This window comes from Solenopsis invicta, chromosome 3, assembly GCF_016802725.1.
Source record: "Solenopsis invicta isolate M01_SB chromosome 3, UNIL_Sinv_3.0, whole genome shotgun sequence".
NCBI lineage: Eukaryota > Metazoa > Arthropoda > Insecta > Hymenoptera > Formicidae > Solenopsis > Solenopsis invicta.
The window spans coordinates 28,906,222-28,928,942 of NC_052666.1; the positions used below are offsets into that span (position 1 = coordinate 28,906,222).

Here is a 22,721-nt window from a genome sequence, read left to right on the forward strand (position 1 = left end):
TCGGGGAAGGAAAGTTTTAGGCTGACGGAGAGAAGCCGATGTGTCGTTGATTGATTAATTAATCGATACCGGCGAGTTGAGTCGCCCGGTAAGTTTATCGGCGAAGTATCACAATAGTTGCGCTGTCGCACAAACTTGGATAGATCCATTATCCCACGGCAGCCTCTCCTCCAGCCTAATTAATCGCGATTAGTGTTAACTGACGTTGATGCAACCGCCCACGGGAGATTACACATACAAAGAAAATTCGTACATATCAAAGCTGTGTGCTTCAAACAAAGCACTACTCGCATGTCATGCCACGCGCTTCTCAGTACAGATCAGCGCTGTGAGAATTAAAATTTTCTGGGAGGAAAAATGGTTTCGACTCTCGTCGATACATTTAGTCATCCGAAACATCGAGGATATTTCTTACTATTGTAAATAATGGAATAGAAGAATAATTATAAATCAAATGTCAAGTCTTCCAACAAGAAAAATATAGAAATAATTTTTCATAATTTTTTTTTTGTAACGAAATCAACTTTTCAAAATTCTTTTCCTCGTCACTCGAAGTTTCAGGACGCATGCGTAATTGACAAAACACAATGATAATTAATAAAAACGCACACATTGCAAGCAACCTTAAAACATACACCTGCATGCCAAAAGTAAACTCAGGTTACACGGCCGATGTTGATCAGCGTGCTGATTGTAGCATATCAAGACGTATAAAAAAAAAGTAAGGAACAAAAGGAAAATATAAAAACGCATACAGCACGAGGATCGGAGCGACTCACCCTTTGGACGTTCCGGAGCTGGCTTGCGTAGCCCATGGAGGGGTACGTCACCACCGCTCTGTACCGTTTTGTATGCCAGTCTCTGCTCTAGAAGACTGAGAGGACTGATGTCTTCTCGTCGGCGGAACACTAGCGTGGAGTCGCTCTCGTAACCTGACTCTTTGAGAGCACTTTGCAAACGAGAAACGCTGATGAGAGTCACTGTCGGATGACAGCTGGATTCATTTAAGTAGGGAAGGTCATGTGGTCGACCGAAAAAAAGCTGATTTTCATAAACTTTTTTACGGCACAAGACTTTTAATGAACTGTCCATAACTTTTCTGACATACTTCTTATAATTCGTAGATATAGAAAAAATTTTTTAAGGCCAAATTAATTCAAATGTGGCGGCGTAATGACGCTCACTTTCCAAGTTTTCGAAAAGGTCAAATGCAGTATTTTTTTATCTCATTCTGAAATACAAAATCGAACAAATCTGTCTTTTTGATCAAATTACACACCGAAAAAACCTAAATCCGTTAGTAAAAAGTAATAAAATAAAAATTCTACGCAGTTTAAAAAAAAATGCCAAATTTTCGCATAAAGTTTTCATTTTTATCAAATAGTTTGGAAATGAAAAAATAGTTTGGATAAGTTATTCTTACAAGTTTTATAGGTACACTCGGTAGAGAATTTAGTGAAAAATAAACATGCACCGTCCCAGCTATATTAATCAAATATTTTTTAAGTTATATTGTACGCCGTTTTGAAAGACGTACTTTCGAGAAAAATGCGTTTAAAGTTTGAAACGCGCGTAAAGATCTAATGGACGCAAACGTATGAACTTGTCTATACGTTAATATGTCGTTAATAATGTTAATATGGAGACTTAAAATTTGAATTCTTGAATGTTTCGGTACATATGTATGCAATAAAAAAAAATCGATTTTTACGTGACCTTCCCCCCTTAAGAACAAGAATTGACATTGTACTTACTGAGTTATGTACGGCTTGGCCGCGGCACGTGCGTTACTGCGTTGATCAAAGGGCTGAAAAAGAGGAAAACGCCGTTACCGGTGCCGTCCTTTTTGTCGACGGTCCTCGATCGCCATTTATTGTCTACGAAACATGCTACGCATACGCTACTCGAAATAAAACGTCGCACGGTGCGAGGTACGATTACTTGCTAGATCCGGCAAGTGGTTTTTAATCGAAATCAGCAATCGCATCGAGCAGAACATCGAGCAGATCATGCCGCAGTCATGTAATGCTAAGCCAGGATGAAGGCGGGATGTGGCAGGATTAAGCTAATGAGACATAATCCAGAGGGGATGAGAGATTGGGGGAGGTAACAAATATGTAGGAACTCAATTTACGAGAAGATCGACAAGGACATGATAATAGTCGTTTGTGACGCAAAATGTATGTGAGATATGAGCGATTTTGTGAATCGTAAAAGAAATTATGTCATTAACATACAAACCATTAAATTCATCAAGAATAAAAAACAATAACTGATACTGCTCAAAAAAAAAGATCAGTTATCCGCTTCTATAACTTTGCTCATGCCGTATCAAATGGTGTATTAAAAAAATTGTTTCGAAACAATGTCTTCGGAATTCGCGATGTGTACAGAGAAAGCGCTAAAAACGTGACTCTAACTTCTTGGCGTGTAGAGTAAAGTACAATGATTCAGATAGAGATGTGCGACACAGGCGTGTAAAGAGTAAAGAGATACAGAATAATGACAAAGATGCAAAGAAGAAAAGTGAGGGAGAGACGACTTGACAGCCAAATAGAGATAGACAGCAGACAAGAGAAATATATAGACAGATAGAGGACAACGTCATCGTGCACTCTACTTGTCGACGATGTGGCAGCCGTTCTAACCCGTAAAACGGCTTGCTTGGTGATAACGGAGGGTGTTGTCGGTGATGGTGGTAGCATGATATGATCGGTGCTGGAAAAAGAAGAAGAAGTAGAAGAAGAAGAGAGAGGCGGCCGCTGCTGTTGTTCTTGATCTGGATGATGGGGTTGTTGATGATGACGATGCTGATAATGATGTTGATGCTCATGATGATGATGATGATGATGATGATGATGGCCATGATGATGATGACGATGCTGCTGCTGCTGCTGCTGCTGCTGTTGCTGCTGTTGCTGCTGCTGGATGCTGCTGTTGTTGCTAGCCGAGCTCGACACAATCGCAGCGACGGCCGGAAGCGGCGATACCGCCGATCGCTTGATTCCAATCGGATGCGATCGGCGTGCCGGACAACGATCCGGCAACACAAAGCTCTTGGATCTTCCATCCAGCATGCCGGCGTTATGCCAATAGCAGGGATCGTCGGCGGCAGCGGGGGCACGTTCCAGGGGTCGGATGATGCGACTGTCCCCGGTATCGTCACCGGCGGCGGTTGAACGATCGCTCGACCGATCGGTAGGCTCAACCGACGAGATTAAGGACGACTTAGACCGGTCTTGGACCGGGGTTTTGGACCGCGCGCGCGATCTACAGGATAGATCGATCGACCGATCGGTCATGCCTTCCGATGCCACTGGACGCGCCCGCCTTATGCCGCCGATGAACTCGGAACTTTTCGTGCTGCTGATCGCCGGTATCCTTACACTGTCCTCCGGCCGATAGGAGAGGCTGAGGACGCGGGATCGCCGGACGCCACCGCTCAGAGGCTCCATCCTAGTGTGCTGAGGATGTCCGTTTTCGTTCAGCCACTGTCACCCGTGGTCGTCATCGTCATCGTCGTCATCGGAGGGGATGGATAGCGGTGTGGGATGACATACGAGCGGGCACGACACGCAAAAAACATCGACACACACACACACAATCGGAGGGACATCGGTCACGATTGTCACGAGCGGAAGATGGTCGGGGATCCGGACGATTCGGCGATTCGCAGGATGAGGGATTATTCAAGATGGAAGACATCAGATGCAATCGGTAAAATGACACACCGTGCATAAGTCAACACATGGATCATCGTACACGCGACGCGATATATAATATATGCAAACTCTTCGCACCCGATAAATGCTTCTTCGTATAAATCCTTCGATTTAGTTGTCATTATCGAAAGATTTATGACACTTTAAGTAATGTTGAGGAAATCCCCATGGAGTTAAGAAGGATTGCAATGAGCCCCGTGTGCGCGGTCGGATGCAAGGACATCGATTATCGGGGCGCGATAAGCCGCCGTTAGTTATCACGTTTGACGTTAAGTCGCATGAGAAAAATCACTGACCGCTATTCTTTACCGAGATTAACTTTACTAACGGCGTACACAGCGTCGGAAATAAAGATGTACACCTTGAGGCGTAATAATCACGTTGTTGAAACCGACAACGTACGTTAGCAAAATTGAAAATCATTCTGGAGAACGCGAAACGGCACACCTTTTCATTCGTAATCTCGTAATTCCGATTTTACGACAAAGTTCTACGAGAAAAGGAAAAGAAGATTTGTGTGGCAACATGGTAATTCTACTAGATCCCTCAAGGCGATGAGCTACCAGGTTAATTCCGAAGTAATGGAAAATGTTAATTTTAATTGAGTCTTACCATCTACATGGGAGAGAAAGACAGTACCAATATAGATAGAACGAGGAGAGAGTAGAAGGAATAGAAAAGACGGAGACATTTCTTATTTAACTATGCATTAATATAAAAATGGCGTACCCCGTCAAATATGTCCATGACCTCGTCCCACCACTAGAATCACAGAATTAAACACAGTGTTACTATGCGCTATCTAGAAGGGGTTACTGAAACATTTAGATTCAAATAAAAGGGGGTAATCGAACGGTATCCGGATATTCTCGCCATTTTCCATCTAAAATAGCAGAAGACGATAGTCTAGCATTAAATAAATATGTCAAAGAGAAAAAGCTAACATTACGAATTTCTTTAAAATAGATTATCAATTATAGTTACAATTAAGTTTGTAACATAAAATTACACATTTTAATTTTAAATTGCTGCATTGAGAAAAGAACCGTTTACTTTTAAGATATTAAAAATGTTTCACTTCCGTCTTCGTTTTTTAAACACTAAAAAATGTTTTAATTATAAACGATGTTTAGATTTAAAAAACATTAAAACGTTTCAAGTTATTAAAGTTTTAAACGTTTTAGTATTTTAAATCCAACCACCGATTAAAACTAAAACATTTTAAAATATTAAAATAACGGAAAGAGAAATAAAACATCTTAATATTTTGAAATTGGATACTTCTTTTTTTAGTGCAATTACGTAACAATACAGAAAATTTTAATAAGTACGCTGTTACACTGCGTCTCGATTTTAGATGGAAACTGGCGTGATATTTAAACATAGGATCAACTACAAGCAGCGCTACAAAAGCTGTGTGAAAATTAACGGGGTTGTACTACGTGGAGCTGCAGCGTACCCCGAAGGATGCGATTCTCTCCACTCGAGGGATAATAAAAATTTATATATGTATATATGTAATCTCCATTATTTTTAGTAGTTGCTCTCTCTCTCTCTCTCTCTCTCGAGGGACTCTGCGCGCTCTGGATTCACGTGCGTGCTTGGTGTATACTGTAAAACTGTGTCTGCGCTGTGTGTACGTGTAAGTTAAAGAAACGCAATAACCACCGCGAGGGCGGTTGACAGAGAGCAAGAGCTCGCAATTAATTAACTCGTGATCGCCAAACAGAAAAGCTCTCAATAAACGGAGGAAACGTATAAGTTGGCCGGCAAAAGCAATTCGTTTTATTGAACACGTTCGATTGACGTGATTACCTTCCTTCTCGTCCGCGCGTCGTAAGTCGGCTAGAAGCAAAGCCATTTCAAACGATCATGTTCCAAGTGTGAGTTCAGGTAATCTTGGGAATCTTTCGGTGAAATCGCGGTCGCGCCGCGCCGCATTCGATCGCGATAAGAAAATAAAAAAAAAGATGGGCGGAGGGGGGGGGGAAGAGAGACGTCTACGCGAATTTCTACTACCGCGATTGCCACGCTCGCACGAAATATGGTTCGATATCGCGCGATACGAAGTGATTTACTGCACGTTCGATCAATTTCTCAATGTGCGACGATATATGACACTTCGACGTAGGGATGAATGGCCAATCTTAAGCTCACATTCACGTGCACGCATCCCAACGTTAGATATTAACCGTGGCCAACTAAACTTTGCGTTCTTTATTTATGTCTAAGATAGAAATCTACATGGTGCACGTTATACATATATACACAGAAAAAAATTTAGTATTAAATCAACAATTTATTGTTTCATATGTAAGCAAGAATATAAAATCTTGGAAGAATTTATAATCTTAAACAGACATATTTGCTTACATCAAGAAAATTTTTCTCTTCATGTAAGCAAATCGTGTCTGTCTAAGATTATAAATTTTTCGAAAAAGATTTATATTCTTGCTTATATGTTTATGAAACAATGATCGTTGATTTGATATTAATTTTTTTTCTGTGTACATGATAATATACATATATGATTTTTTCTACATTTTCGTATGTACTTTAATTAAAATTATTAAACGAAAGGGGGGGGGGCTATCGATGCGAAACGTTTCCGTTAGAAGATTCGATTGTCCCGTCAATCGTTACACTTCGGACGAGCTAATAATTTCTACACGGTGTCGTATGACCGAATCTTTCGATGTTATGGGAAGGTGCGCTTCAATTTATATTACTGGCAGGTCTGTCTACTTTTTCGAGTTGAGAATGGCAAAAGTCGCCGTACCTCTTTAGCTTCCTTCTCGGCGATCGACGAGTGGCCCGGTTCATAGTCCTCGATGCGGCCAGGCTGATTTTTATAAATCTCCGTCGAGTATTTCAGCGCCCCATTCCTAAAGCAGAATGTAAATCGCGCCGTTATCAATAATCTTTAAAAAAAAAAATGTTATATTAGAGATTTCAGTTTCTGAAAAACGATCCGTTCCATCTGACACGGAAATTTAATCGAAAACTGAAAATCGGTAAGGCGGACACGCGAAGAGAATTTAAATGATCCAAAGGGGCACATCCTCGCCGGGAGCTGCCGGGAAAAAGCAGGACGGGAGACGGGAAAGTTTCCGAATTCTCGCTTACTTTCTGGGCATAGTCGCCGTGGTGAAGTCATTTTCTTTGTTGCGCAGCCGTCGGCGGCTATCGAGAGTGACGGATCGATCCGAGTATGCGCGCGGTTCCGGTTCACTCAAATATCCGCTGCCGCTTCCGTAGCCATATCGCCCTCCTGAAACAAGAGTGTTTCGTTTTTCGCATTTTGTTTGCAAGCTGGTTCCTCCTCCGTGCTTCCGTTTAGTTCCAGCAAAAAATCTACCGGTAACCAAATAACGTTCAATTAACAGCGCAAACAATTCGGTGTTTATCTTTGGTTTAGTTCCTATGACGTTATAATAGAAATATCACGTTACGCGAACACATATATGCACACGCATACACACATACACGTATACTGTGTTACGTAACGTTAGTATAAACATTATTTGTGAATTAATCATGGAGAGATCTGTGGTATCGAGATTAACGATGTGATCTCAGTTCACACAATTAAGATACATCTCGGTCAGATACAGAATTAAATTTTAATTTCGACCTTTCCGGTAATACGGAGTTTGGATGAAATTTTTGCCGCGAGAAGATCGACTTGGCGCGATGAGACAATGTCTAGAGACGCGAAGAAGGCTCGGACGCGGAAAATCGGACGTGAGAACTTGATATCAACTCGACAAGTTCCCTCGCGACAGCGAAAAATTCAAGAAGCGCCAACTCGAGAAGTTGTTCCGACTTGGCTTGATATATTCGACGAGGGCTCGTATTTCCTCGTCGGGATTCTCCAAATTCTAAGACGTCCAATTCGGGCGTCTACGTGAACCAAGCGATCTCTCATAATAAGTCAAAGCACACGTTAATGGTAACGATTAATCGAATCAACCACGATGTTAATCTACACGAGAGAACGCCTCCTGCCGGGTAGAGGCAAGTGTTAATTACCAGCCGGATGTTGTTAGATAAAAGATAGGCGCAAGGTAGTCGTTTATGTATCTGTCGCAAATCGTTTATTACTGTTTTTCACGCTCGAACTAGGCGCAGCTGTTAAACGGCGGGTATATGTACAGCGACAATTGTTATCTTTGCGTTACGTCAGCTGCCGATCTATGGAAAATAGCAATATACACCCTGCCGCAATACACGCGTTTTCGCTGTGCGCGATGGGAGATTATCTCTCCTCGTCGCGCGCGCGTTTTATTTTACAGATATTAGTTACGCTGTTGTTATACAAATCGCAGCTAGAGCGACTGCGTTACGCAGCGCACCCACGCACGGCGTAATATTAGTAGCAAATGTCGCAATTCGACCACCGCAGCAGTAGTCATGCGCGGAAGTTGCATATTCACCTCTTCTTGATTTGTATTTTATGGTTACGTAGTCATCTGCAAAAGCAAAAATTGTGGAATTATGCAACATGCGAAATGCCCGTTCGCCGACTAACGTTATTATTCCGAATACGCGCGCGTATTTATCGAAACTGATATTAAATTCCTCACTCATCCCGCAAATAACGATCACGTTAATTGATATTGTATGCCAGACGTAAAACAAAACTTGTTACTGCGAACGACTGTTTATATCTCTCGCGTAAAACTCTATCTAATAACCGCCCGTAATCACAAAACTTACCGTTTCTATCCGCGCGGTGCAACGAGTCGTACATTTTCTTGTACCATTTCGCTTGATTGCTTTCCTTGACTTCCTAAAAGTAATTTATCGAGAGAGTACTGAGAAAAGTGCATCGTACGTCGCGATTTAAAAACAACCACACTCGTTTATAGCGCGATGATTAAAAAATTGCGATATATATAAATTCGCCAAGTATCTTTCACCCTATCGATCAGAAGACGTGTACTTTCAATTTATTTAATAATTGGCGACCTACCGATCTCAACACGAGAGGGATACCCTCCTTAGTCATCGGGCCGATCCCCTCGAATTTTCGAGGGCCCAGATCGGCCATCTTCTTCGGCGGTTCATTCTCCACTTCCGGCTCACTCTCGTATTCTTTCTTCAGCGTATAGACTGAACGATTCAATGTCACAAGAAATCATTAGCACTCGCGTACGCAATCGGAGAATAGGTCGACACGTATGCGTAATTAGACACAGCTAGTTAGCGAGCGTTAGTGATAAGGGCTTTCGATAGATATGGACTGTCGAAAATCGGTGCACGTATAAATTTGGCGGTTCTCGTATGGGAAAAAAAATCATCCAATAAGATATAATCGTAACACTACGACGTTCGATTACGTAACTTACAACTGATCGATATACTTACTTATCTCTCCCGGAGAGATCAGCGGTCGTTCGTCGCTCAAAAATCGATTATTGGCGGACACGCTCTCCTCCAAGTAAGCCGCACCTTTCGGCAAGTGCCCCTCTACAAAATGAAATCGCAACGTCGATTTAGTCAACAAAGTCGCAATTTTATGACTCTTTAATATCTTCCGTCCTCCCTCCGATAAACGGAGGGAATACTTTCGTAAGCGTGCTGACCTCGCGCTTTCTGCAGCAACGTGATGGTCGGATTCTGGGCACGTGGCAATCGCGGCGTGGACGCGAGCGCGTTCAGCCCCTGGGTGGGCGCCGAATGCGAATTGACGATTCGCGAGATACCGCACTCCTTCCCCTCCTGCTCGCCCTCCCAGGGCGGGAGCACCTCCTTGAACAGAGAGTTTCGCGTGAGAATGCGTACCCTTGAACTTTACGATTCCATCGTTTTGTGTGCGAGAAAAGTTGAAAGCAGCTTGAACAAAAGGACCACCCGTACAACCTTCCGTTCGTTTCTTTACGAGGGGATTTTTATTACTGCGATCACTAAGGAGTTGTGAAGTTCTGATTGAATTTCGTTTCAAGTTCGCTCGCCAAACTTAATTTTATTCAGTCGCGAGTACAGCTGCATTTTTTAAGCCGGACAAATAGCTGGCGTCTCGTAATTGAGTGACGTACCTCCTTTGGCTGCCTTTTCCGGCTTAGCACAGGACTCTCGAACGGCACGGGACGAAATTCCTTCCTCTCGGGAACGGGGCTCGCACCGGCGCTGGCGGGGCTCCAAACCGGAGGAATCGGCTCGCTCTTCTTTGGTACTTTGGTACGCTCGGGACTCGGCGCCTTCTCAACTGGCGTTTGTCCTGGCGACCAAACGCCTGGCAACGAAAAATTCGCTCTTGAGAATTATAATTGACGCTGCGTGCCCATGAGACCTTTTGTTAATCAACACTCAGGCAAATGCGGTTATCGTCGGACGAGAACTAGCAACAGTTCTTACTCAAAAAGGAGGTCAGGCCGATCGATTACTTTCCTATAAATGAATCCATCATCATTCTTTCATCATTCTTAAATTTGCCGTCGCATAATTAAATGTATTAGTCACTTCGGTATGGGGGAGATCTAATTAAAAAACTATCGCCGATAAAGGAATAAACTTGTCGAAAGGTCTTTGCTCTTGCAACAGCCGCACTACGTGGCGTTGGTAAATTCGGTAGATTGGCGCTAAAGCTAACGTATGAAATATATACGGGCGCGATGCTAATTTTGGCACACGGGGGGGGGGCGCATTACATAAGGGATCGCCTTTTTCTCGGCTTCTTCCTACATTTCGCTACGTCACCGCCTATTACTAATTCAGCCCGCTTAAAAACGGCTTCTTTGACGTAAACGATCTATTAAATCTTCTGTAACGTTTACATTCATCCGTATCACGTATATATTCGTGGGCAGTCTCGGGAAGAAATAGGGTTACGAAAAAGAGTATTTTTATAGCATACTTTTATAGCCGTTTCTAACGGCTTTGAAAGTAATTTTACTTTCTTAACGACCGACTAACAAAGGATTTATTAACTCGTTACCGCGGTCCAAATAAGAACGAACGCCGTGTCGCAACGTATCGGTGACATAAACGAAGCTATTGACGGGACGGACTCTCCGCTTCGAATGTCAGATGGGGGGACACACAACGTTACAAGCACGATAAAGATACATCGTCGCCGCGCGATGAGTCAGGCGCACATATGCTCGTCGGAATTGAACCTCTCGGCCAATTTGCAGAGCCGTATCTTTCGCGGTCGCGCGCGGCAACAGGAAATCAGGGGTGGTTCATTTGGGACGCGGGTAAAATTAGAAGCTCGCCCGTGTGGGCGGCGTTTAAGCATTATAAGATACGCATAATTGCAATTGGCCGAGAACAACCTCAACACAATGCCACGTTTTCTGGAGCGACACGCGTTTTCTGCGCACGACACGTTAGCGAGAGACGTTACACGCGAACGTGACGTAAACCAATAAGTCTGCAATTGAGTATCGGACGGAAGGCAGAAAAATTGTGAGAAATAAAAAGAGTCCAGCTACTCGATTCGAATATCGCGAATTTTGTCGCGAGCGAATAGCACCCCCGACGCGTCCGCGATTGCTCAGATAACGCGTATCTCTCTATCCGGGAATATTATAATCGATGTTACACACGTTAATCTACGATACCGTTACGACAGTAGCGGCTATACATTTTCGCTAATTGCAACGTACGTGCGATTAATCAAAGCTGTCGCGACGCCAGCTGCATCCAGCGTTCGAAACGTCAAAAACATCGAATTGCCATCGTTTTTGGATCGTGTACGGACATGCACGCGCTATTCGCAACTAACAATCACGGCGGGGGCGATGGTAATTAGTCGAAACACCAATACCGTAAGGACGACGTTCTCAGGTAACCCAAATTAATGCGCGCCTTTCCCCCCCTGGACAAATTGCCGAACGAGATTGCGAGTATTACTCGGAAAATACGTGCACTGAAACACCCACACGCGCACGTGTGGCAAGGACTTAATTACGATCTCGCTACTAAGAACACACGTGCCTCCCCCCTTTGCCCCCCCCACACACACACACACACACACACACACACACACGCACGCACACACATAATGCGACCTACACCCTACACGTAATTAATTTTATTACATCTTCGAAACGGGCTTGGTTAACGCAATGGAGGAACACTCTCCCGATGGCAATTCCATTTCTCTTATCGCGTCGTTACTCATCCACTTACACCGACTCAATATTCGAGAAGTTAAGTAATTAATTTTCGAACGTTTCATTGAAAATGTTAAAGGACAAGATTATTCTTGTAGTTGCTCGAGAACGGGCAACGTCGGATATTAATATTTCAGTGCTACATCTTCAGCCATTATGCAAGATGCACGACGACAACGAAATTATTCTGTTAGTTTTCTCACACATTTCCTCGCGCAGGTTTACCTGGCTTCGCCGACGAGGCTTTAAACGTGGGGGCGAACATAACGTTCTCTGAAAGCATTAAACAACATTTTGTCAAACAAAATGTCTCAGGTTCTCGTCGTTTCGTAAATCGCAGTTTTTCTTTGCTAACGCATTTTTCAAGCAGATTTCTCTTTTCAACCATCTCACGATTTCTAATAATAATTAATTCGCGTGTCCACGAAAGAGTTTCTCTGCCCGAACTCGTTAACTATAAACACGCCCGCGCAAAACGTCTTGATGCTTAGATCGAGAATCAACACTGCGCGACGATGCAAGGCTCGCGTTACGCGTCGCGTCCAATACCCCGTTTGGAGAGCTCTTCAAAGTTTCGCGATAGAGACTCGCCGCGATTCATTAATATAAAAGTGATCTTGATGGACTGGCGCAAAACGAGCGCAAAAAAAAGAGTAAAGCCAAGTAGACTGCTTTATTCCACAGCAGACTAAGCGTGTACCAGCGCCATCGTGCATTTCGAAAATTGATCAAATAATTTGCGAGCCTTTTGCCAAATTATTCCATTTTCCTTCACGACGTCTCTTCAATGTCTCAACGTTAAATAAATTCTTCCATCGCGTTGACAGATTTATTTATCTGTCCAATTGGGCGTCGCGTCGTAGTGCTTTCACGTCGCGAATTTTCTCGCCGATTTGAATGACGATAATTCGAGAAACGCCCGTAATTCTTTTCCGAAGGTTTCCTTCGGGAGGAGTTCCGCTTCCTCGCGATCGCAAAACTACCTGTTGAAGAAATTCACAAACACCCATCGCGCCTTCACCCCCTCGTTACACCCCTTCGATAATGCGTCAACTTTCCCGAAACGATCACTCACTTTTCTCCAACATCGTCACTCTGCGATCTCAACGATTCCTTTTTTTATCTGACGCGACACTGTGGTATCTCGACGGGACACTCTCCTCGGCGAGGCAAACGGGAAAGTAGCACGGTAGGTGCCAGCCGACTGAGGCGTCGCGACGCCAACGAGGCTCGACGCGACGCCGCGCGACGCTCACTACGCCGACGTCGATGACGACGACGTCGTTCGAGGCTGCTCTATACGAAATCTCTGAGCCCACCGCCAGCCAGCCGAGCTATATACGTGTGTATACGTTCGCTTGGGAGATGGATCTGAGTTTTTCTCAATTTTCAACGACGTCGACGTTAAAACGCGCGCGAAGCAACGTTAAAATGAAATGAATGACGTTAAAAATATCGTACATTGTTCTACAATTCATTCGGAATATCTCGACTCTTTCAACAATCAATGCTTTTTGCAAATGATATTTCACGTTGCGAAGCATAAACTGGGAAATGACACTTTTTGCAAACTGTGTAACGCATGCTGTTGATGATTAAGCAAAATTGCTCACGCACCTTGGCGAAGTAGAAATCCCCTGCTGATTTTCAAAGCTTTGTCGATCTCGTGCACCAGATCGCTCTCACCTCTGTCTCCTCTCTTCGCAATGACATCGCAGCCGCTCCCTTTGATTAAAAAAGCATGCCCACATCCACCAAAAAGAAGAAAAAAAAAAGAGAAACAAGGTGCGGTAAATTAATTTCGAGCAGCGCGCGCCGTAAGAGTTTGTTAACCAGTTAGTCTCAAGCCAGAACCGAAAGCGACAAAGGAATTCTTCGATGCGAGATTTTTCGAATATTCGTCGGTAAAAAAAGAATTGATGTATCAATTGGCCACTGCAAATACAAATAACTTGTATCCACAGACGGATGCCTAAATTCGCACATTTAGCCCCGACGGGACGCGCGCGCTGTGGCTAAACTTTCGTGCTAAAGTTAGAATAGAAAATAAACGGACGCTTCGGTAACCGCGTCGAAAGGTTCACGAGACTTACGAAATACAAATAACCGCGGTGAGTTAATAGTAATGGACGAGCGAGTCGTGTAACGCGCGCTTTGGCAATACGTCAATAAAAATTAACATTGTTGCCACGGACAAATGACTTTCGTCAAATATCGACTGTTACGTCTAACATTGCCGTTTTCCACATGTGTTTTTGTTCACGCTGCGAGAGCATTGGTTGGCGTCAAAATGTTTGTGCAAAACATGCACTCATGCCGCATATTGTAACATATTCATAAAGCGTTACGTATTATCGACAAATGAATATTCGTGGGCCGGCAATTTAAAAGAGCGAGCATGCAACGGTGAAGAAGCGATTTTAAGTGAGACGTTACCGATTTTATTCTCGAAATAAATAATGTGGCAAGATGCACCGAGAGAAAAAATTCCTGAATTTTAATAAATATTTATTCGAATCGTACTAATTAGATATTTACTTCTGATATTACACATAAATATTTCCTCTATAAAAAAGAATAATAAATTAATGGTTCTTGTAATAAATGAATATACATTTACATTTAGTAAATATTTTATTAGTAATATTCGAATAAATATTTATTAGAAAATTTAATAATTTTTCCCCTTGACGTATTATCACGATTAAAGCTTTAAAAAAAAAAAAAATTTTTCGACGCTTTTAAAAGGGAGCGAATATTTAAAAAATATTCGCTTTCAGATGCTAAGAGAGAAGTCCTGTAAATTATTCATCGATTATCGTTATAGGAGCTTCAAAACACAGCGATCGGCTGCTTTTTAATTACAGATAGAGCACATACGCGGACAGTTTAACGGGCAAAAATCCTCGGTCACCATGAAAGCGAACTCTCAGGATGTGTGGACGAGCGGGCCAGTAGGCCACGTCGCGCGAGTGATTCAAAATAGCTGAAAACAAGACGGTGGTTCCGGCGCGCGTTGGCCGAAATGGCGAACGCGTCCTATGAGCGACTCTGGCCTATTTCTTGTCGCGGCGTCTTATATTTAGATTCTCATTCTCCAATGAATCACGCGGCTCGACGATCGCGGGACGAAGGAAAGAGTGCGAGCCGCAGGCCAGTACCCTTCCACCGTCAGACGTGCTACCATCTAAATGACCACGTTACAGCGAGAAACACAGTTGAAAAACGCATATCGTGTCGAATAGAATTTTGTGGGAGATTTGAGAGACAGTAAATCGCGCTGTCGAAGCGAGAGACTCTTCTCTTCGAATTACTCGGTATAATAACGATGACGAGATTAAACAGTCCGCGAGTAATCGGCTCCAGGGAAGCGACGCGTAAACGACGTGACGCAATTTGATAGCCTCTGTGCCTCGGCGTTGATATATTCGTTATCGCAAACTGTCGCGGTTCATTATCCGCGACACTGTCGTAGCGCCGAACGCGAATGTTAACGTAATAATTTTCCACAGCGTCGCTTTGATGAATCGATCGCCGTCTCGGAATAAATGCCGAAATATATACGAGCATGCAGCGTCACAGCGCTCGTGTCGATCGTGTCGCCGGATTTATGTCGCGGAATATTAAACCCCGTTTCGTTCACACGATACCAGGGTGGCAGACCCCCCGGGCAATGAGAGGGAGGGGCGCGTAAACACGTATTCGTTAATATCACGTTAACACGCGTGTTTCGCGAGTACAATCGAGATTTATTATTTATACAAGACTGATCGCGTCGCGTCGTTGCGAGACGCATTATTAATCGGATTACGGAATTGGAGCAGTCTCTGGACCGCGCGATTATGATGCTGGACGACCTGCACCAAAGCAAATAGATCTCCACCGTGCTGTAGCGTACGCCGTTCGACGCGCTTTCGCTTCATCGCCGAGAACTAATCTCGCTTTCGGAACTGTGTAGGAAAACAGTACTTAAGACAGTAATGAGATTTCCGATTCGGTTACCACCCGCGTGTCTCTCCCGTATTGAGAAAGTTTGCTCGCGCCGAGACGATCCGACGAGAACGATGGCGTTTAATCAGAGAAATCCCTAATTTTTTTTCTTGTTAAATCTCTATTTTAATCAAGAGCTGCGATATTTTAAAACATACAGCTCGATTTTATTGGACGGAAAATTGAAGATGAGAATTCGCAATATTCAAAAAATATTTCAATCAGTTGCGAGATGAATGTCACTTTGGTCACGCGAATTTTACATCATGAAATTTTTATTACCACTGCTTTCAGTTTTTAAATCAAATTTAGTAGAGCGAGTTTGTAAAAGGGACAATGAGCCGAGTAAACATTAATTGGAGATCAATTATTCAGTCTGCCCGCGGTTTTTTTTTTTTTTCAACAGTCCTTTCGTTGGCACCAGGCAGGTAGATAGAGAGAATTAGCATAGTATCATCAGGAATGTTAGTGACGACAAACATTAAGGCATCTACGGACGTCGGACAAGAGATGCGCGGGTTACGTTAGTGATTGTTAAAGAGCGTCCCTTTGCGAGGCACTGAGAGTCCAGGATCATTCGACTTCCGAGCGGGACACTCTCTCTCTCTCTCTCTCTCTCTCTCTCTCTTTCAGCAGCCACCAATCATCAGGGCAACACGACGAGCAACACAGCAAAATCCATTGTCCATTCCATTCGCCGTAACTCACCGCCCTCGTCGTCACTCATCGTGGAGATCTTCAGGAACTCCCGCAGGTGTTTCGGCAGCTTTCGGACGTCCTGGAGCTCCTTGCCGTCGATCAGAAATTTCACGTTGATCAGGGAGTCGCCCTCCTCATCCTCGTGCTCCGTCCCGCTCTCGTCGAGATTGATCCCAAACTTGTTTAGCCGACTGCGCGCCTTCTCGATGAACTCCTTCGCCATCGCGCTCATGTCACCGTCCGCCTTGCGCTTGATGTCCTCGTGCGAGCTGATCTTCACGACCTTATGGCTCTTCCGCTCCTGCCGCTCCAACACCTTGTGCACGTACTCGTCGTACATCCGTTGGCGAAATGCCTCCCCGTTCGTCGGTAACGTCGTCGGTCTCTTCGCTTCGTTCTTACGCTGATTCGTCTTCTCGGTCAACACCTCGGAGCCATTCCTCGGTGTCCTCGTCGACCGAGTTTCCGCGTAACGTTCGTTAATTTCGGTGTCGTTAGTTTCGCGAGGCTTAAACGTTTCGTTCTTCGTCGTTCTCTCCGGGTTTCCCTTCTGCGTGATCACGTGGCGTTCCTCGTGTTCCACACTCTCCGAGGATTCATCCGCGCGATACCCGTTCTCGTGACGTACTTTCCTCGAGGACTGCCGATTGCCCACCTTTTCGATCGTCTCTGTACGATCTTTTTCTACATTCTGCGATTTCTCCTGCCAGGATTCTTTCTGAATTTCCGGCTCGCTTCGACAGATCTCTTTGAAGCGTTTCTCCCCGAGACCTCCTCGCTTATCTCCTACACATTTTCCGCTATTTTCTGCCATCCCATGGACGTCGATCGAACTTTCACACTCGCGTTCGAGATTTGCGCTAGTTTTCTTGGAAATTTCTTCAGGGACGTCAGCGAGAGACGATCTCGTCGCGTCATCGCGCTGTTTCGTTCGATGAAAATGCGTTTGGAATTCTTCGAATGCCTTTCTCTCCTCCTCTTCCGCTATTAACACATTCTTCAGTTGCTCTTCCAACAACTCGATGTACCTCAGCTGCTGAGCGAAGTATTCTTGAGGTAAGGAGCCCGTCCTGCCGCCGTCGAGTCGCCGCCGTGACGTATCCGTTTGTAACTCTTTTAATTTATCCATGATCTCCACAGCGGCCACATGCTTCAGTTTCTCCGCTTCGCGGTGACCTCTTCGCGGCTCCAGACGATTTCTCGGCGGATTCTGATCGAAGATGCTCCTTGTATCGATGCACGATCTGTCGACTGTGACCGTGCGCTTCGGCAACGGTGGTACCTCGAGTTTGTCGTCGATCAACGCCGGATTCACGTGTTTGCCGAGATCGGCCGTCCTCCTGAGAGGCGGCGTCTTCTTGTCGACGACGGCGTCCATCGATCGATCGGTAATGGGTCCGTTCAGCGTGAACGGACACTTAACGCTATTCGCAAACAATCTCTCCGAATCGCGCGCTATCGCCGCGTCGTTATTCACCAACGGTCGATGTTCAGCCTGGGTGGCGGAACGTGTCGCAATCTTAATCCGATCGGATCGGGTCACGTGACCGTTCGGCTTATCGTCTCTCGATTCGCCATCCTCGCCTCTCGCCACCGCCACGAATAGCTCGTTCGCGGTGGCGCTTCGGCTATCGTGTCTGGCTAGATTCAACCAGTCGCTCGACCGAGATTCGGCCTTGAAGCATTCTTGACCCCCGGCGTCGTCCGTGGCGTCATCGATTATCGTCTTCGTCCGTTGAGTCGCGAGTGTATCGTTTCGTTCTTCCTTGATGATCTCCAGCAGCCTGCTGCTGGAGCTCTCGATCGCGGTATCTCGATGTATCGCTCGAGTAGTCGGTTTAGGCGTTTTCGAAGCTGCGTTATCCTTCTCTTTGATCGGGCGAATCTCCACCCGGTACTGCGGCAGAGGAACGTAATGCGGCTGCTCCTCGCGGTAACTGTAGCGATTTAAGAACTTTCGATGGAGATCCAGGAGAGTGTCGGCGCTCGTGCGCACCTGCGTGGCCTGTTGCGATGGCGACAGGCACACCAGGAGCCTCGGGTCCTCCGTTGTGGTGAGCGCGCGCCACCGTGGTTCCCCGTGGTTTTCCATCTCGCCTTCCGACTCTGATAACTCAATATTAACGCTCTTCGGCAATTTGGCCTGGTCTGAAACAGCGTTCGCAATGTCGTTAGGACGAGGCTGCTCGCTCTCGTCCGGCGTTTTCGTTAGTAGTCCGCGTCGTCGATCACTCACTCCATGCATCGAGTTTAGTCGGGCGTTATCACGCCGACGTGCACTCGCCGGCGTGTCACTCACAAACCTCTGCAGAGTCCGCAGACTCTCGAAAATGTTGAACTTGGGCGTGGTGATCTCGCCTATCACCTGCGGTCCACACGGCATCGACAGAATCCTCTCGACGCAGAGCTCCCTCAGAGAAGGCGGTGGTCCTCGCGATACGTCATTCGCAGCTTTCTCGGAAGTTTCCACGGACGTTTCTACCTCTCCCTTCCGTGGTACTTGGTAAAAATTCTGTACTGGCGAGTGAGGGACCGGATGCGTCAATTCCGAACTCTCTTCCGCGCTCTTCAGCGCGGTGAGCTTCCGCTTCAGAGATTCCTCCGCTTCGTTCTTCGAGTTCTCCTCCCTCGTCTCGCGGACGATCGCGCTGATGTCGGTTAACGACGCTTCCAGCGGACGGTGCCTCACGGTGTTTAAGGACGTGGTGCTGCTGGACGAGTCGTGCCCTTGAATGTCGCCCAGCTCTACCTCGAGTGAGGGACTCTCGCTCGTCGGGACGTCCGTCTTTTGAAAGCTCGCCTCGTCGTCGTCGGATGAATTCCTCGCGTCGCTCTCTCGAGATAAGCTGCGCGTTTCTTCTTCGTGCTTCTCCTCGTGCCTCTCCTCGCGCTTCGACTCCCACGTCAAATATTTTGAATTGCGAAGACCATCGTGTTGGTTAGCGCTCGTGCTCTCCTCGTGCCGTTCGATTATTCTCGTCTCCGACGTCTCGTTCCTCACCGTTCGCTCGCGGCGAAAGCTGGACATCGATTTCTCGTTCCCGTCCTTCCCGTTCTTTCCCTCGGGTTTTTTCTTGCTCTTCGAACCCGAGGAACCCATCGTCGACTTGTCTTTTACCGAGGAATTCGAACGAGTGTCTGATTTATCGCACCTCGGTGGTCCGCCGTGATTCGCCGTAAAATTCTTCCTTTCCGAATTCGTATCCTGAGCCGAGGAATGCCCGCACACCTCGGTTTCGCCCTCCTGCCGGCACGACGACGCGTTTCGATCACACGCTGCCAGCGGCGCAGCGGGCGTCGCAGGCTTCCCTTCCTCGCGACGCGTTATTTCCGTGCTCGTCGCGCTTGCCAACGCGACGAGGTGCGCGCCGGTGCCGCGCGAGCGTGACAGATCATCGTCGCGAATACCCGATGACGCGATCGATTGACCGCCCTCGGTCGAAGAAGCTCCGGCGTGCCCGGTTCCCGCGCGTCTCACCCGATTTACACGACCACAAATCTCATCAGCGTCAACGATCGTCGACGACGAGGCGAGGTCGCGCGAGCTCGAAAAATCGTCGCGAATCGTCCTCCGGTCTTCGATCGAGTGAAGAGGCTCTCGCGAGCTCCGGGAAGCTCCGGCCGTCGCGGCAGCTCGTCGTCGTCGTCGTCCGTCGTCTGGCGACTCGCGCGCTTCCGCGCGGATAAATTCGTCGTGCTGCGTTCGCGCCCGTCGCCGTCGTTCGCCGCAACGTCGGACGGCTGATGAACGTTCGCGCCACTCGAGATATAGTCTATTTCAGGTGGCGTCGGCGGTCTGTGACGTTCGCGGCCGAAACTGGACGACCTCCTCGGTAGAGGCGGCGGCGGTTGCCTCGCTCTCAACAGGGTTACTTCGCTCGCTGACGAATTTGAAGATGAATCAACTTTGTCGTCCGCTCGCGACGCGCCATGATTAACGATCGCGCGCGTCTCGATGGAATCTTTTCGCGGAACATCGCGATTCTCTGATTCCGCAGGTAATGCCGCGACTCGAGACGAAAATTCATTTTCCTCCGCTTTACTTACGTCCGCGTCACCGATATCACTTACTGTCACGATACTTGTTAAGCTTTCCTCTACCTCCTCCGTTTTATTATTTTCCTCACCAACGTCTTTCGCAACATCATTTTTCACAATCTCAATTCTCTCAGCGGTACAACGGTCCTCGAGCGTTAAACTATCTTGCGTTGCGCTTGCTGCAATTTCCAAAGATTCATCATTCAAGGCGTCGTTTTTCGCCTCCATTTTTTCGTTCGTCGGTTTTTCTGAATCGGTGTCTTTCGCTACTTCAGTTTCGCGACTCACGACGCTTTCAGAGGAACTGGGCTCAACCTTTTCAATCTCCTCGCGAGTCTTCGCTTTATCGCGCGAACATAATTCCAAAATGTCATTCTCTGTCGTATCAGTCTTAATCTCAATGTCGCATTTCGACTCCTCGGCAACCGGTTCAATCTTCTCAGGCTCGATTCTCCTTGCTTCGACGTCATTCGCCGTCCTCTCGACGGAGTGCCTGTCCTCGCGACGATACTTGCTGATCTCCTCGTTTATGAAATCTCTGATGTGCTGCGCTTCGTCCTCCGACAGTCTCTCGCCCTCCTCCTGTATGATGTCCAGAAAGCTGCTGGCGTAATGCGACGCCGACATCGTACGTTTCTTCGTTTTCCGGCGGAAGGAGCCAGATGCTTTCTCGAAGGATCTGCTCTCCTCCGTCGCGATGACCCGCGGGACTTTCTCGAGAGATCCTTTTTCGTCCTCGACCACCTCCTCGGAGAAACTCGGCAGCTGAAGATCCTCGATGAAATTTCGTAGCTTTTTCTCCACGTCTTTAGGCATCACCGTGGCCCACATCAGAGTCGGTGATTCCATTTCCAATTTGGAGAATTTCTTCTGCGGGGCGAATTGCTGGCCGATCCGATCCCTCGGCTTGAACACCTCGCGATCCTCGGAGTCCCGTTCTCCTATCGACTCCTTCTCCGCATCGGATTCGAATTCGACGATAGCTGAGCCACAGTCGGCCTCCGCATCGCTGTCGTTGACTTCTCGGATCTCCAACCGAGGTACGTTCGCTCGTGCGTGTCTGGTCTTCGCGTAGCCAGAAAGGGATCGCATCGGTTCCACCGGCTCCGATACCGTTACTATCGTCGACTCCTTCGACGCTCTGTCGCCGCTGCTAGTTTCCAGGATACCCACCCCCGCGATATGGCCGATCGTCGCCTCCAGAGGTAAACTGCTGACGGTCGTGATCTCGATTATCCTGGGACGAGATTCCGCTAGCTCGATCTTCTTGATTCGGTACTTGTCGTCCGGCGGTACTTGTCGTCCGGTCGAAATCTGCATCCCCGATTCAACGCCGAGGCTCCATCGCGATCCCCGTCTTCGATCGAACTGACGCTCTCCGAAATAGGACTCTCCACGATGGGGTCGTTCGTCTTCGAGCCGTCGCCGCCGCCGCCGCCGTCGTCGTCGTCGTCGTCGTCGTTGCCGTGTTCATTCCTCGAGATCGCTGGACGGTTCTCCTCGTCGGGCGTTCTCTGTTCGACCTTCCGCGAAGATTCCGTGACGCTCGCCGGTGGCTGAGGAGCTCGTCGTCGGTTCCGATTCCTGCGGCCGCGGTTGCGGTTACGCGCGCTGCTCTGCGGCATCACGGCGCAATCCTCCGCGTCGGTCGCGTAATCCGGAAAATCGCGGTGTCCTACGATGTCGCGAATTTTGTGGAAAAACTCTCGCAGAGCGTGTTTTCGCACGTCGTCCTCTCTTTCACCCTCCTTCTTCTTCTTCTTCTTCTTCTTCTCTTTGTTCTCTCGCAGGACTCTCGTCGGAAATATCGCGTCGCGGTCGTTTTACAGTAACTTCTCCGACCTCCTCCGGGGGGTCTCTGTTTCTCCCCGTTTACTTCTATATACCTAATATCCGTCGCGGGTTTCTCGACTCGGGATTTTTCTCGCGCGCCCACGTACGTGCGTTTGACGCACCCTTATTTTCACGTTTAAAGACGACGGCTCGTTACGATTTTCCCGCATCCTCCGGACAGGAGTAACGGGATTTGAAAGTTTCCGAGAGTATTACGAAAAGATGTTATCGTAGAATTGCATTTTGCAGAAAGTTACAGTTTCGATCTCTCCCACGAATTTCTATTGGACACGAAATGTTCCATTCGGACTCGAAG

At 46.8% G+C, this 22,721-nt stretch overlaps 1 protein-coding gene across 1 annotated transcript in view; it reads right to left on the reverse strand.

Moving 5' to 3' along the window:
• Positions 1–22,721, reverse strand: part of LOC105199464 — an 84,268-nt gene that overhangs the window by 22,570 nt on the left and 38,977 nt on the right. Inside the window, 17 exon segments of the mRNA XM_039446588.1 lie at positions 780–949; positions 1,755–1,807; positions 3,387–3,491; positions 4,452–4,484; positions 6,502–6,607; positions 6,849–6,993; positions 8,159–8,194; positions 8,442–8,514; positions 8,698–8,837; positions 9,093–9,194; positions 9,311–9,476; positions 9,764–9,960; positions 12,071–12,118; positions 13,463–13,570; positions 16,544–20,143; positions 20,146–21,896; positions 21,932–22,247. Of these exon segments, the coding sequence (XP_039302522.1) occupies positions 780–949; positions 1,755–1,807; positions 3,387–3,491; positions 4,452–4,484; positions 6,502–6,607; positions 6,849–6,993; positions 8,159–8,194; positions 8,442–8,514; positions 8,698–8,837; positions 9,093–9,194; positions 9,311–9,476; positions 9,764–9,960; positions 12,071–12,118; positions 13,463–13,570; positions 16,544–20,143; positions 20,146–21,896; positions 21,932–22,247 (7,149 nt within the window).